This window comes from Engystomops pustulosus, chromosome 3 (genome assembly GCF_040894005.1).
Source record: "Engystomops pustulosus chromosome 3, aEngPut4.maternal, whole genome shotgun sequence".
NCBI lineage: Eukaryota > Metazoa > Chordata > Amphibia > Anura > Leptodactylidae > Engystomops > Engystomops pustulosus.
This window is the reverse complement of record NC_092413.1, coordinates 124637915-124651596: the sequence shown is the minus strand read 5'-3', so window position 1 is coordinate 124651596 and position 13682 is coordinate 124637915. Positions and strand designations below refer to the sequence as shown.

Below are 13682 nucleotides of genomic sequence, written 5' to 3'. Positions count from 1 at the left end.
AATATATTGTTGTTGTTGGTTGTAGTTCATACACATGGATGCAATACAATAGCATCTGTCCCCCATAGTTTATTATGGCTTCTGCTGAGTGTATATTACTTTCGACAGCAGGAGGAAGGATGGAGCAACAAAGCCTGCTGCATTTTTTTGAATTTTTTGCATTCAGGGTTTCCTGCTGGGTGCAACATATACTGAGGCATAAAGGAGGTCTCCAGTATTAGTCTAAGGACACGTTCAGTACATATGCCGGGAGCTTTTTCTGGCATTTAGTATGAATTTGTCCGACAATTGAAATGTGAATTTATTCTAACAGTGGCATCCTTAATGTCCATATTAAGTACAACTATAATTGTAACATCTATAACAACTTAATATCTGACCTATTCCATGTCTATATGGTTATGAGTCATTGTGGCTGTTTCTTTTCTTTGTTTTGTTTTTTTAGTAAATAGATACGGTATTATGACAATGTTTTTATGCTCTGTGTTTTATTGTTCAAACTCTTTTCTTCCTTAGTTTCACAAATTGATTGTGTAAATGTTGCCTGATTAAATATTAACTTGCACAGGAAATGAAAATACTGTAGTAGCACTTTTAACAAGTGTTACATGTAGAGATGTTAATTTTCTGAAGTTAGGCTTCATGCACATGAATGGAGCCTAGGTGTAGCATACGGCTGACTGAAGAAGGGGAGGGATGAGCGTTCCTCTAACCTCCCTTCTCCATAGGGAGATGTGCCATATTTCTGGTGAAAGATAGAACATGCTCTACCTTTTTTCTGGTGAGAGCATGGTACAGCGACACAAGAGTGTGCTCACCGTACTGTGCAGTGACAATGCAAGTCTATGGTTCGTACAGCTAGTATACAACCATGATATACGTTTGCGTGCATCGGGCTTTAGAAAGATTCACATATCACATGTAACAGGGTATTAATAGTATAGGTAGACTGTACTAAGTAGTCCTATTATAAATGTTGTGTATGCTTTGACACATCTATGTATATTTTTTTGTAGATTCAACACTTTTATTAGAAATTAATAAATGGAAGGAACAAATAAATAACTTCTCTGCTCAAGAAATTGGAAGAACCTTAGTGTTTTTAAATGGTTCTTCTCTGGAGTGTCGATTTCGAGAGTGCAATTTGGGAAATCTGATATGTGATGCTATGGTAGGTGGCCGTACTATATTAGCACTGTACTCTGGTGTAGTTGTGACAGCAGAGAAACATGTTAAATTTCAGTCGTTATTTTTACAGGTGAAAACATATGTTTTTAATGAGCTTCACTAGTAATACAAGGAACTGCACAGCTAACTACTGTAAAACAAATGCAGTTTTTGCCATTTCACTTGCCACTAATGAGTTATAACCGCATCTCAGCTGTGACAAGTAAGCATGCACAATGTTTTGATGACTGTATTTACAGCAGCAGAAAATTCAGGTTTCTTGACTGCCAAATTTTGTGCCCCCCCTCCTCCCCCCTCCATTCACATTAACTTCCCATCTTATACTATTACACCACATCACAAATATATGTTTGAAAAAAATATACCATCAAAATCAAGCATGATAAAAAAACAGCACTTACTCATAGATCCAGGCACCATGACTGTGATATATTTGTTACCATGGTGCGCCTGGGGAGCTCTGGGAGTCATAATCAGCAGATCGGGTTTCACCTTCCCCCTGCTCTCTCCCTTCTCCCTCTGTTTATGTGATCTATCAGCTGCAGGAAGTGCAAGGGGAGGAGAGACCTGACTCATTAGCATAATTTTACAAGTTTATTTTAGAAGGAGGGGGCATGGCTAACAAATATAAGAGGATTACCACAGTCGCAGTGCCTGGATCTATGAGTAAGTGGTTCTGGTTTATCATGCTTGATTTTGATGGCAGATTTCCTTTAAGAATAACACAGGCTCTGAGCTGTAAAGAAATTGTTGCCTCGCCAATGGTCACTTTTTAAATGATCTAAAGTTTAGTGCATTAAACAGTAATATGACAAAGTTTTTACACTGAAACTATAACATAATTAAACATATTAAATGGCAATAGTACAGACATCTTACAGCATAGATACAGCAACAGAACTAAGCTAACTACATAGAAAAAGTACCATTTCCAAGATAACTACATACATATGTTACCATGATCAAAATTACAGCAAAGATACTTACCAAAACTACATAGAAATATAACCACTACTACATAGTTATATTACCAGGATCAAAATTGCCACTTATAGGATCTAATACAGATACAGTATATTGTTAATATGCTGAAATACTATATATTGTATCAGCTATCAAATCCCCAAGAGTTCAAATGGCAAGTATATTAAAAATGTGTAAATTTACCACATCTGGGCAAGAAAATACTCTAAGAAAATACAGCATTTTGTTGTCTTTCCAGTTTTCCAGTAAATTACATGTGATATTAAATACTGACAAAAGGACATACAATGGGGCACATTTACTTACAAAAGCATTGTCCATCTATAATGCTGCGTGCGGCGATTCACTAAGATCGTTCGCCAGAAACCTTGAATGTGACGCTTCCCCCAATGGTCCGACAGAGTTCACCATCTTTTTAGTGGTGCATCTTAAACGTATGGCGTGCAAAACAATTTGCAATCTACTGTATAATGTTCCATTGCTGCTACATACAGAGGGTGAAAAATGGTCCAAACAAAGTTTCTCTTTCTATACACACATGGCAAATTATAATACTGGAGAGTTACTTACAACTATCAAAATGTTTATGGTCATGCTCTGTGGATTATCTCTACTGTTTTGTTGAAAATTTTATAAAAATACAATAAATAAAAAAGGCTTTCTAACCTGATTTTCTGTTACACTGACTTCATTGGCAATAACACAGATTGTTTTTTCATTTTCTTGAAGATATATAACAATATTCGTAATCCTGATGAAGTGAGATGGAACCATGTCTCACTATGCATCATAAATGGTGGTGGAATAAGAGCATCAATTGACGAGAAATCCAGCAATGGTATGTATAAAAAATTACTACAACAGGTCCTTGCAAGTAAATAAGTAACACAATTAATACATATACAGGCGGTCCCCTACTTAAGGACACCCGACTTACAGACAACCCATAGTTACAGACGGACCCCTCTGCCCCATGTGACCTCTGGTGAAGCTCTCTGGATGCTTTACTATAGTCCCAGACTGCAATGATCAGCTGTAAGATGTCTGTAATGAAGCTTTATTGATAATTCTTGGTCCAATTACACCAAAAATTTTGAAACTCCAATTGTCACTGGGGCAAAAGAAAAAAAATTGCCTAGAACTTCCATTATAAAATATACAGTTTCGACTTACATACAAATTCAACTTAAGGACAAACCTCCAGACCCTATCTTGTATGTAACCCGGGGACTGCCTGTACAATATGGCACTCGAAATAGCTTGAAAATAATGAATCCTTGCTCTACCATTATGACTGTGCAGAAGGTTTCTATAAGGCAACCAGAGCAGCCATGTATGTTTTCTTTATCATCTACTACTAATCTTTGCACAGATGCTGAAATGAAAGCATCCACATAGTATTATGTACACTCAGATACTACACTGAGTATTTATTCCTCTGCTCTCCTACATAAAACACATGTGTCACATGTATATTCTTCATAAAGGACAAGCTGTCTTCATGGGATGTGTTTCCTTCTCCTCTGCATCTCCCCAGCCATACTCCAGTGAAGCAATGAGTGCTTCTCTAGGTGTTAACCATATCCTCCTCCAAAAAGTTTCCCTGGCTGGACAGTGCAGTAGCAGACAACTGGTCCAGGAACCCACCCTGTGAACCTTGTGTGGACTGGCCTAGCACCTGTTTCTCCTCTTCTTCCAACATTACACTTCTGTCATAGCCTGTGGAGCTGTGTTAAGCAGTCGAAAGATGGGGATAGTAGAGCTGACGATGGCGTCATCTGTGCTGACCATATTGGTGGCGTATTGGAGGCAGTGAAGCACTGAACAAAATTACCTTAATGGAGGCCCAGTCATTGGTGGTGAAGTGTTGCTGGTCACTACTTCTACCTGCGTGTTTTGCAACAGGAATTCCACAATTGCCTGCTGTTGCACTGCAGGCCAAAGTTCCTTAAAAGTGCAGTCGCATGTTGATAAAGCCGAAAATAAGAACACGTAGCCGGCACTTCAAGCAGCAGCATTGGCAAATCTGTATAGTGGGCCAGGAACTTTGCACCACCAAGTTGAGCACATGCACATTACATGGGATGTGCGTCAACTTCGGTGGTACAAGGTTCTGGCCAATGTGGCACACCACCAGACTTTAGGTTCAACAATTGCTGGTTTTTAAAAAGTGCATGTCTATCTGACTGATGCTATGATGAGTAGCAACTAGAGATGAGCGAGTATACTCATCCGAGCTTGATGCTCGTTCGAGTATTAAGGTACTCGAAACGGCTCGTTGCTCGAACGAGTATTTCCCCTGCTCGAGATCGAGCATTTAATTAAAAAAACACAGTGAAGAACAGTGAAGAATAGAATAAAAATAGTGAACACAGTGACCACAGGATCATTTAAGTGAAAAACACAGTGAAAAACACAGTGAAGAATAGATTACAGATGTTCGGCACATCTGCTTACTTGTCAGAAGATACGCGCGGAACGGTGCGAACAAAATAGTATGTGAAGAACACATTGAAGAACACGGTGAGCAGCACAGAGACACCAGGGAGCAGCACAGAGACACCGGGGAGCAGCACAGAGACACCGGGGAGCAGCACAAAGACACCGGGGAGCAGCACAAAGACACCGGGGAGCAGCACAGAGACACCGGGAAGCAGCACAGGCAGCGGCAGGCACGGAGGCAGCACAGGCAGCGGCAGGCACGGGGAGCAGCACGGGCAGTGGCAGGCACGGGGAGCAGCACGGGCAGCGGCAGGCACGGGGAGCAGAACGGGCAGCAGCAGGCACGGGGAGCAGAACGGGCAGCGGCAGGCACGGGGAGCAGCACGGGCAGCGGCAGGCACGGGGAGCAGCGCGGGCAGCGGCAGGCACGGGGAGCAGAACGGGCAGCGGCAGGCACGTGGAGCAGAACGGGCAGCGGCAGGCACGGGGAGCAGAACGGGCAGCGGCAGGCACGGGGGGCAGCACGGGCAGCGGCAGGCACGGGGAGCAGCACGGGCAGCGGCAGGCACGGGGAGCAGCACGGGCAGCGGCAGGCACGGGGAGCAGAACGGGCAGCGGCAGGCACGTGGAGCAGAACGGGCAGCGGCAGGCACGTGGAGCAGAACGGGCAGAGGCAGGCACGGGGAGCAGAACGGGCAGCGGCAGGCACGGCGAGCAGCACGGGCAGCGGCAGGCACGGGGAGCAGCACGGGCAGCGACAGGCACGGGGAGCAGCGCGGGCAGCGGCAGGCACGGGGAGCAGCACGGGCAGCGGCAGGCACCGAGACAGCAGGGCAGCGGCAGGCACGGAGACAGCAGGGCAGCAGCAGGCACGGAGACAGCGGGGACTTCAGTGGAAGAAGAGGAGCGGATCCCGGGACAGCGTATCTACCGACAAGTAAACAGATGTGCCGAACATCTGCAATCTATTCTTCACTGTTTTTCACTTAAATGATCCTGTGGTCACTGTTTTTATTCTATTCTTCACTGTTCTTCACATCTGCTAACTTTTCGGGAGATAATATACGCGCGGAACAGTGAAGAATAGATTGCAGATGTTTGCATACATCTGCTAACTTATCAGAAGACATTCTTTTTCAGTTAAATAACACATTTTATTCCCGAACCATGGTCCCTTTGAAAAATGCTCCGGTCTCCCATTGACTTCAATGGGGCTCGTTATTCGAGACGAGCACTCGAGCATCAGTAAAAGTTCGTCTCGAATAACGAGTACCCGAGCATTTTAGTGCTCGCTCATCTCTAGTAGCAACCTCTCTCCTTGTTAGGACATGGCTGTGGTTTCTCAGCAGCTGCAAGATACTTGATTTCAGAAGTCCATCAAGCAACTTGCAAAAAAAATTTGGCCGGAACAGCAGCACTCATTCGGTCTCTGGGCCCATGAGTGCCAAATTTGCACTTTAGATCTGTTCATGACTATTCAAGATGATTGTGGGTCGCATAGTATGTCATATTCCCACAGTACTTGAGTTGTATATGATTATGGTAGATATACATTCGCATCTTTGAGGATCATTTCACAAGTCATGCCATGTATTTTCTCACTTTAGATGAGACATAAGCTGTACAATGATGGACAAAGGTGGGAATAGCATTTTGTGTTTTATTGCTTAACTGTTTTTAATGCCTGCCAAAGTACGACAATAAGGCGAAGCAATACAAAACTCTGCCAATTTAAATTTGCTTTGACCTGCCACAGCATTGTCTGGAAGGAAAAATAACATTGTGAAAAGGGATAATTAAAGCAGAGCGAGAGGTGAGGTAAGGTGAGGGGCCTCTCTTTGTTGGACAGGACAATCCAAATTTACAACATGCTGGAGAATCCTCATGAGCCTAAGGGTTCTCTAGTATCACTTTGGCAGGAAACAGGGTGAATAAAGCACACAGCAATATATTTTAATGGATCAGACATATTTACTGGACACATCTCACTCATTGTAGTAAATGGAAATACTGTGACAATTGTCAGGTGTGGAGAACTGGAAAATCTGCATGAATATACCTAACCTAGGATTGAATGTTATCTTGGGCAATTGAAAATAATAATAAATCTTTATGTAGCGCAATCAAGTTCCACAGCACTTTATAGATCATGGGGTATACATACATTTAAACAAAAGAAAACAATACAGAGTAATAGCATGGTCAGATGAAACATTACGAGTTAGAGTCCAGAGCTCACAAATTTCAACCTCCTAGTGATGTTTACACAATAAAAATTTTAACCTCTTACTTTACAATGTTACTCAGTTTTATTGCTGTTTTAGCTCCTATCACTCCTTAGGCTGCTTAGTGCAAAATCCCAGGGTGTGGGCAGAGGGTCTCTAAGCAGCGGGGTGACAATGTGGCTACAAAGCTACTGACATTGTACTAAAATACTGACACATAGAAGGAGAGATGAGTCAGATCAGAGAAGATGAGATGCATGAGATTCCTGTTGCACAGAGGCATGACAGAGAGAGGCTTGACAGACTTTTACACTGTCAGCACTGCTTCATCTCTGTTCTCAGAGATATGTGCCTGGCTCCCCTTTTCCCGGGATCACTTATCTCCTTGAAGTTTCTAGCTTCTCTCTGCTCACGATGTACTGGCAGGAAGTGAGTGTCTGTGAACTCCGTGCTGGGCAGCAGGGGGGCATTGCTACAGGCACACAGCAGAAAGACACAGAAATCTCAGCTCCTCGCTGACACACAGAAAACCAAGATGACTTTTAAGTCAGAAGTAACAGGGTCCTGTCTAGGGGCAACTGAAATTGTGTACAGCAGGACTGATAGAGACAGGTTGGACTTATATCTGTGAAATGCTGCATTTTTGTTAATAACAGTGAATTAGAGAATGTGTTATTTTGTTATCCTGAGTACATATAAGAAACTTGTCTTCACAGGAATACCCCTTTAAGAACACAATAGAATATGCTAACATCCTTCTGAAAATATTCATAATGTTATCTGGTTTACAGGAAGTATAACTCTGGAAGACTTGTTGTCTGTGCTACCATTTGGGGGCACCTTTGACCTTATTGAAATTAAAGGATCCACCCTGAAAAAAGCTTTTGAGCATAGTGTACACCGTTATGGGGCCAGCACAGGAGAGTTTCTGCAAGTTGGTGGTAGGTTGAATTTAGCTTTAGAAATTAATGGATAATAAATTATTAAATTTGTAAGACTGAAATACAAAGCTTGCTGTGCATAGATACTTGTATATTAATATATTTTGATCATATGAAAGTACATTATGTTCTAATGATTATACATTAGTATACAGTACATCAGCCAATATTTTGGAGTCCAAGTGTGGAAAAATAGAGGTGTTGGAGTCTGATGTTTGCCTTAATGATTCCACAGCCCTTCCTCACTTTCTTATTCACTTTCATTCCAAAGCACACATTACTAGTTTATGTTTGTAAAAAGGATTGCTATATTTTTCATTCTAGCACGGTAAAAATAAAAATATAATATTCTGGATCCATAGTGGCCTGTAAATTCATAATAAATATGTTTTTTTTTTAACTAGAGCATGATGTGAACCATACATGCTGTTTGGTGCTATGGAGATGTGTTTAATGAAAGGGTTAACAAGATTATTTACTTATAAATTGAATTTTTAACTTTATGTAAATTAAACACCTGAAGTGCTTCAGGGGGTGTCACCAGAGATATATACCAGAAATCTTGTGGCAGCGGTGATATCATGCTCACTGCTAGGGTGAGATTTCAGTAGACAGTTGCAGGGGGAGTAGCATTGAGGGAGTAGGGAGGCATTCATAAATGGTTAAGGGGGGATGTAAGAGCCAGTGTCTCGGACATACTTGTGTGCTTCATTTACATAAAGTTAAAAGTTAATTTTATATGTAAACTATTGTATTAACCCTTTCATTAAACATATCTCTGTATTTATGCTGATGCAGTGTGATAAACTTGATAAAATAAAAGGTGTCTGGCTTTGCTTAGTTGTCTTAGAAATGTAAGTACTAACGTGCTGTAATTTATGAAAAATGTGAAAAGATTGGAAAAAAATGAAAAACACACATTATCATTCATCTATGTAAGTCTTGGCACATGATAACACTTCCCACTTAGTCTGTTTTTTGTCTTTACAAATTCAAGAAAAAATGAATGGATTTCCTGACATGTACTTTTTCTCTATGAAGAGACTAAAAACATGTGGCAGTAATGTAGAAAATTCAGTTAATCTACACATATAATAATTTAATACATTATATTTCTCTGAGATGAATGGCTAAGGGATGACACCTGCTGTGTAAAAGTCTTCACGCCAGCAGATTTGGTGGGGTTGTTTCTGTAACATGGGATCTCTACATACCACGTTTAGATGAATGGCATAGTTATAATGTATGAACGAAACCAGAAAATGCCATACTGATATGTAATCCTTACTTTTCTTCTAGGAATTAGAGTGCTTTATAATCTAGATAACAAACCTGGAGAAAGAGTAGTCACATTACAAGTTATATGTACCAAATGCCGGGTACCAAAATACATTCCAGTGCAAATGGATGAAGTTTACAAAGTTGTTCTTCCTGCTTTTCTAGCTGAAGGAGGAGATGGTTATACAATGCTGAAAAATGAGAGTCTGAAGCATGATAGCGGTAAGTTGTGAAATATTTCTCTATGGGAGGATTTATCACACTGTGGCGCATCATTCACCAGCACTTGATGCTACACCCACCCATTTGGTTCTGCCAAAGAACCTGCGCTCTATATATATGTATATATATCCAGTTCCTAACAAAGGCAATAGCTAGAGTGCTGGGCAAGAATTCACCACGCTGGGCCCACTAAACAGTCTGCCACAGTCCCCTTCATGAAACGTTATCCCCACTTACCATGGGGGTGGAGTAAGTGGGTGAAAAAGTCTCAATTCCTGGTCTCGCGCCCTGGAATTGCAACTTTACCAAGTCAGTATAAGTATTCCTTTCTGTATGTAAAAGGGGAATAAACAGCATTATAACTGTACAGTTTTCACACATCCTGGTGTGCAGGGGTGGAAAGGAGAGGATAAAATTGAGTAGATAACTTTAGGGGGTGCAGTGGTTGCGATCGCACCTGGGCCCTTATGGTGTCACTTTCCCATATGAGAAGACTATTACTATAAACCCTACATTATAGTCGGGGGGCCTGGCACAGACTTTGCACTGGGGCCCATCAGCTTCTAGTTACTCCACTGAAGATATCCACTTGAAAAGCACTTTTTGTCTGCTGTAAGTCGAAGCTGAGAGCATCCAGCATATGAACTGGGGTCTTCTGTGGGCAATAAGGAAACATGTGGGATAGAAAGGTAGTATATACACTGTTAAAGGGGTTATCCGAGTTTAAAAAATTTCTTATGGCTGGGCTGGGGAGGGCTAGTTAAACATAATAAACATGTACTTACCTCGTCCGGCGCCGCTGATGTCCCGCGCCGCGGTCCCTTCGATCCATGCCCCTGTTTGTTTACAGGGGCACGGAAGCCGCGCACAGGGAGCTTCTGGTCCGCGATGTGGACGGCTCCTCCCATCCGTCCCTATCTCTCAGCCTTGTAAGCGCTGGGAGATGGTGTGCATGGGAGCTTCCGGCCGGCCGGAAGCTCTCTGTGCGCACTTGTAATGAAACCGGTGCACAGAGAAGACCGGCCGCGGCGCGGGACATCGGCAGCGCCGGACAAGGTAAGTACATGTTTATTGTGTTTAAATAGCCCTCCCCAGCCCGGCCATAAGAAATTTTTTAAACCCGGATAACCCCTTTAAGATGGATGTAGTGCCATGCATTTTGAACATATTTCAGGCAGTGCGAGTATCAGATCCACAAGCCATTTTTGGGATTTTGCATATCAATTTAGTGTGTGTACTCTATAATAATTTATTCTGAAAGGAATATAGTACATATTATAATACATTAATAATACAGACCCATGTAATAGACCTTTCTTTTTTAAAACATACTGGGGGAGATCAGAAGTGCCTGAAAGCAGAACTGTTCTAGGTGCTCATGACAACCAATCAGCGCCCTAATTTTATAAACAGCTGTGGGAAAATGAAAGCTGAGAATTTTTGGTTGCCATGGGCAACTAGAACAGTTTTCCTCTCGGGCACTTCTGATAAATCTCCCCAATTTTTAAAAGAAAATGTCTGTTTTTTTAAATAAGCATTACAAATCTATAAATAACACCATTCACTACTTAATAAATTTATTTGATAAATTATATTAAAGCGTTTTTTCTCTCCTTCTTGCACAGAGCATGCCTAGAAAATTCCTAATAACCTTCTATGAGTGACTCAAGATTATTGCATTCCATGGCCACTTCTATAGGCTCATCCCCATTGAAGTGGATTCCACAGCTCTGTGGATGAGCCAACTGCCTAGGCCACAAATTATAGAGCAGGTCCTATTCCTGTGAGAGTTTGCAGCTACAGCAGTTGTTTTCAATTGTCATTGGCATTTGACCACAGGTCCATTGTTTTCAGCCCAAAAAAACATCACAAATTCATGTGCATGTGGCGTTAAGGAGGACCTGTCAGGTTAACTTGGGCCCTAAACCACCTTCACATCCGTATGGGTCCCAAATTGACTTGTACATAAGGAGTGAGCGGCTGCTCACATTTACACTTTTATACTTACCTGGATGAGAGTCCGATGAAGCACATTGGACTCATATCAGCAGATCCCGTCCCGGTGCCTCCTCTTGCGTTGCGAGTAGTGAAGCTAGGACAGTATCCTGGCTTCACTGCGCATGTGCTGTACCTGCACAGAACTTGGTTAACTAACCACAATACGCAGACATCAGGGTTTCGGGACCAATGTAAGTATAAATGTTTTTTGCCTTTATATGGCCATGTAGGGGTAGTTTGTCAGATTTGGAACACAAACCACCTCTCCATAAGGTCCGGTGAGTGGTTTAGTGTCCCAAATCGCACTGACGGGTTCCCTTTAAAATGGCTAAACCACAGAAGTTCTCTGAGACATACATTTTACACTTATTTTTATTGTTTATTTCTTTTTCAGGTGATCTTGATGTCTCTGTAGTTGGGAATTATATTGCTAAAATGTTAAGAGTATACCCTGCAGTGGAAGGAAGGATTCAATTTTCAAAAGACGACTCTGGCCATTCTTCTTCAAACATCATTCAGATGAACTTTTCCTTTGTTTCTTTGATTGCTTTTATTATATTAATACATAAGATACTTTGAAAATCACAAAGATATGAATCAAAGATTTATCATCAATAGTAAATGTTTTTTTCATATGTCTTTTTCTAGGAGAATTTGGATACATAATGCTACTAACCCTGCTGTACTTAGTAAAAATTGCACTGTTATTGAAATATTCTGGAGAAAATATATTTGACATATATAATAACCGGTTGAATAAACCAAGGTCTCCAACTAATCCATGACATGAGCTGATATGGCAGCAATCCTATTTGACAGCTGAATGAGGGGTGATGGAGGAGGCGGGTTTCCCCCTTAATAAGACATTTGTATAAATGGTTGTCCCGATCTTGAAGTATCTGAGTTCTTAGTAATTTGCTGCCATTTACAATACTACAATTTCTTATGAAAACCAAATGAAAATATGTTCTCCATATGCTGCCATACTTCATCTGAAAAATCAGTCTTGAAAGTGAATCTTTTAGCATACAAATTAGGATTATGCTACTCAGACCTTCATGTGGAATATGACCCATGACCCCATGTTTCTGGGCTGTGGGTCATATGCATGTCAGAAGAGTTGGAAAGGACTGTCCAAACATTGGCTGGAAAAAGACCTGCTCCAAAATTTGCGGTTATGAAAACCATAGCCATGTGTATGAACCCTTAGAAATACACAGTCCAAAAATATGCTCATGTGAATGTAGCTTTGCTCCAAGCTAAAAAACTGCTAATTTTCACAAAGATAAAAACTGAAAATAAATTTCCTCTAAAATAACAAAAGAAAAACAGGAAAGCTACGTCTGTTAGGCCAGTTTTCTAGGCCTAGTTTGGTCCGAGAAACTCGTTTTGTGCACTTGTGAGATTTCACGGACCGAAACTCTAATCACTGGAGTGAAGTCAGCATGTCCATTCAATAAAGTGATCAGAAGTTTGGTCTGTTAAACTCGCAAGCGAACGGAACATGTTTCTCGGACTGAACTTGCTCCTGGGCAATCGCTCTAAAGCTTATGAGGTGCTATGCACTTTAATTCTTTAGTTGTAGGGTCAATTGGGTGTTGGGTCTCTTTAAGGGGTCTCTATTAAAAACAGCTTTACTTTGCTTCTTTTGTGTATGCAGTATACCCAGATGATGGTATTATTACTGTAGTGCTATTCTATTTACACACTTTGTATTTTTTTTAAGACATGTCCTTTCGCATGACTGCAGCCCTCCTCTCTACAATGACTGAATCGTTTTCTGGAAAGAGCATCCTCTAGTAATATGATTATATCATGCTTGTTTTTAGGTTCATACCAATGAAACCATCTGATAAGGAATAAAGAGGCCATTAGTATGGGGTACATTTCTGGTTAATATTCTTCAGGTGCTATGTTATGTTGTTCCATACATTGCATATACCTCATGTATACATATGTGTATGTACCAAAGAATCTTTAACTGAAATAAAATTGCAATGTATCCATAGTTATTAATACATGCTGTAGGATGTGAATTATATTCTTATTTTGTTGTTTTGCAAAAGATTACACAAATATTATTGAACCAGGTAAATCTGGACAAGCGACATTTTTCCACTTTTTGCATAAGAAGAACAACAAAAGACTATTTGGTATTTAGTATTGTGATAACCTAACAACCCGTAAGCCATCAATGTAGGGAAAAAAAAATCCTATTCATTTCTACAACCCATCCAGGAATAGAATCCTAGCCCCACAAGCATAACTAAACCCTTGCAGCAATGTTTTGTCTTTGATAAGGTAATAGTACAAGTGATAATAGTAACTTTATAATTTACTTCATTAACTATAGCAGCTTCTCTGTGTCCTTACACCACTAAGGGTGCGTTCACACATGGCGGTA

General features: G+C 41.0%; 1 protein-coding gene across 1 annotated transcript in view; it reads left to right on the top strand.

The window, feature by feature from the left end:
* Window positions 1-13296, top strand: part of NT5E (5'-nucleotidase ecto) — a 49024-nt gene extending 35728 nt beyond the window's left edge. Inside the window, exons 5-9 of the mRNA XM_072142014.1 lie at window positions 1017-1171; window positions 2902-3010; window positions 7631-7780; window positions 9080-9280; window positions 11673-13296. Coding sequence (XP_071998115.1) covers window positions 1017-1171; window positions 2902-3010; window positions 7631-7780; window positions 9080-9280; window positions 11673-11857 — 800 coding nt within the window. The 3' untranslated portion in view covers window positions 11858-13296. The remainder of the gene's footprint in view (window positions 1-1016; window positions 1172-2901; window positions 3011-7630; window positions 7781-9079; window positions 9281-11672) is intronic.
* Window positions 13297-13682: the final 386 nt, after the last annotated feature.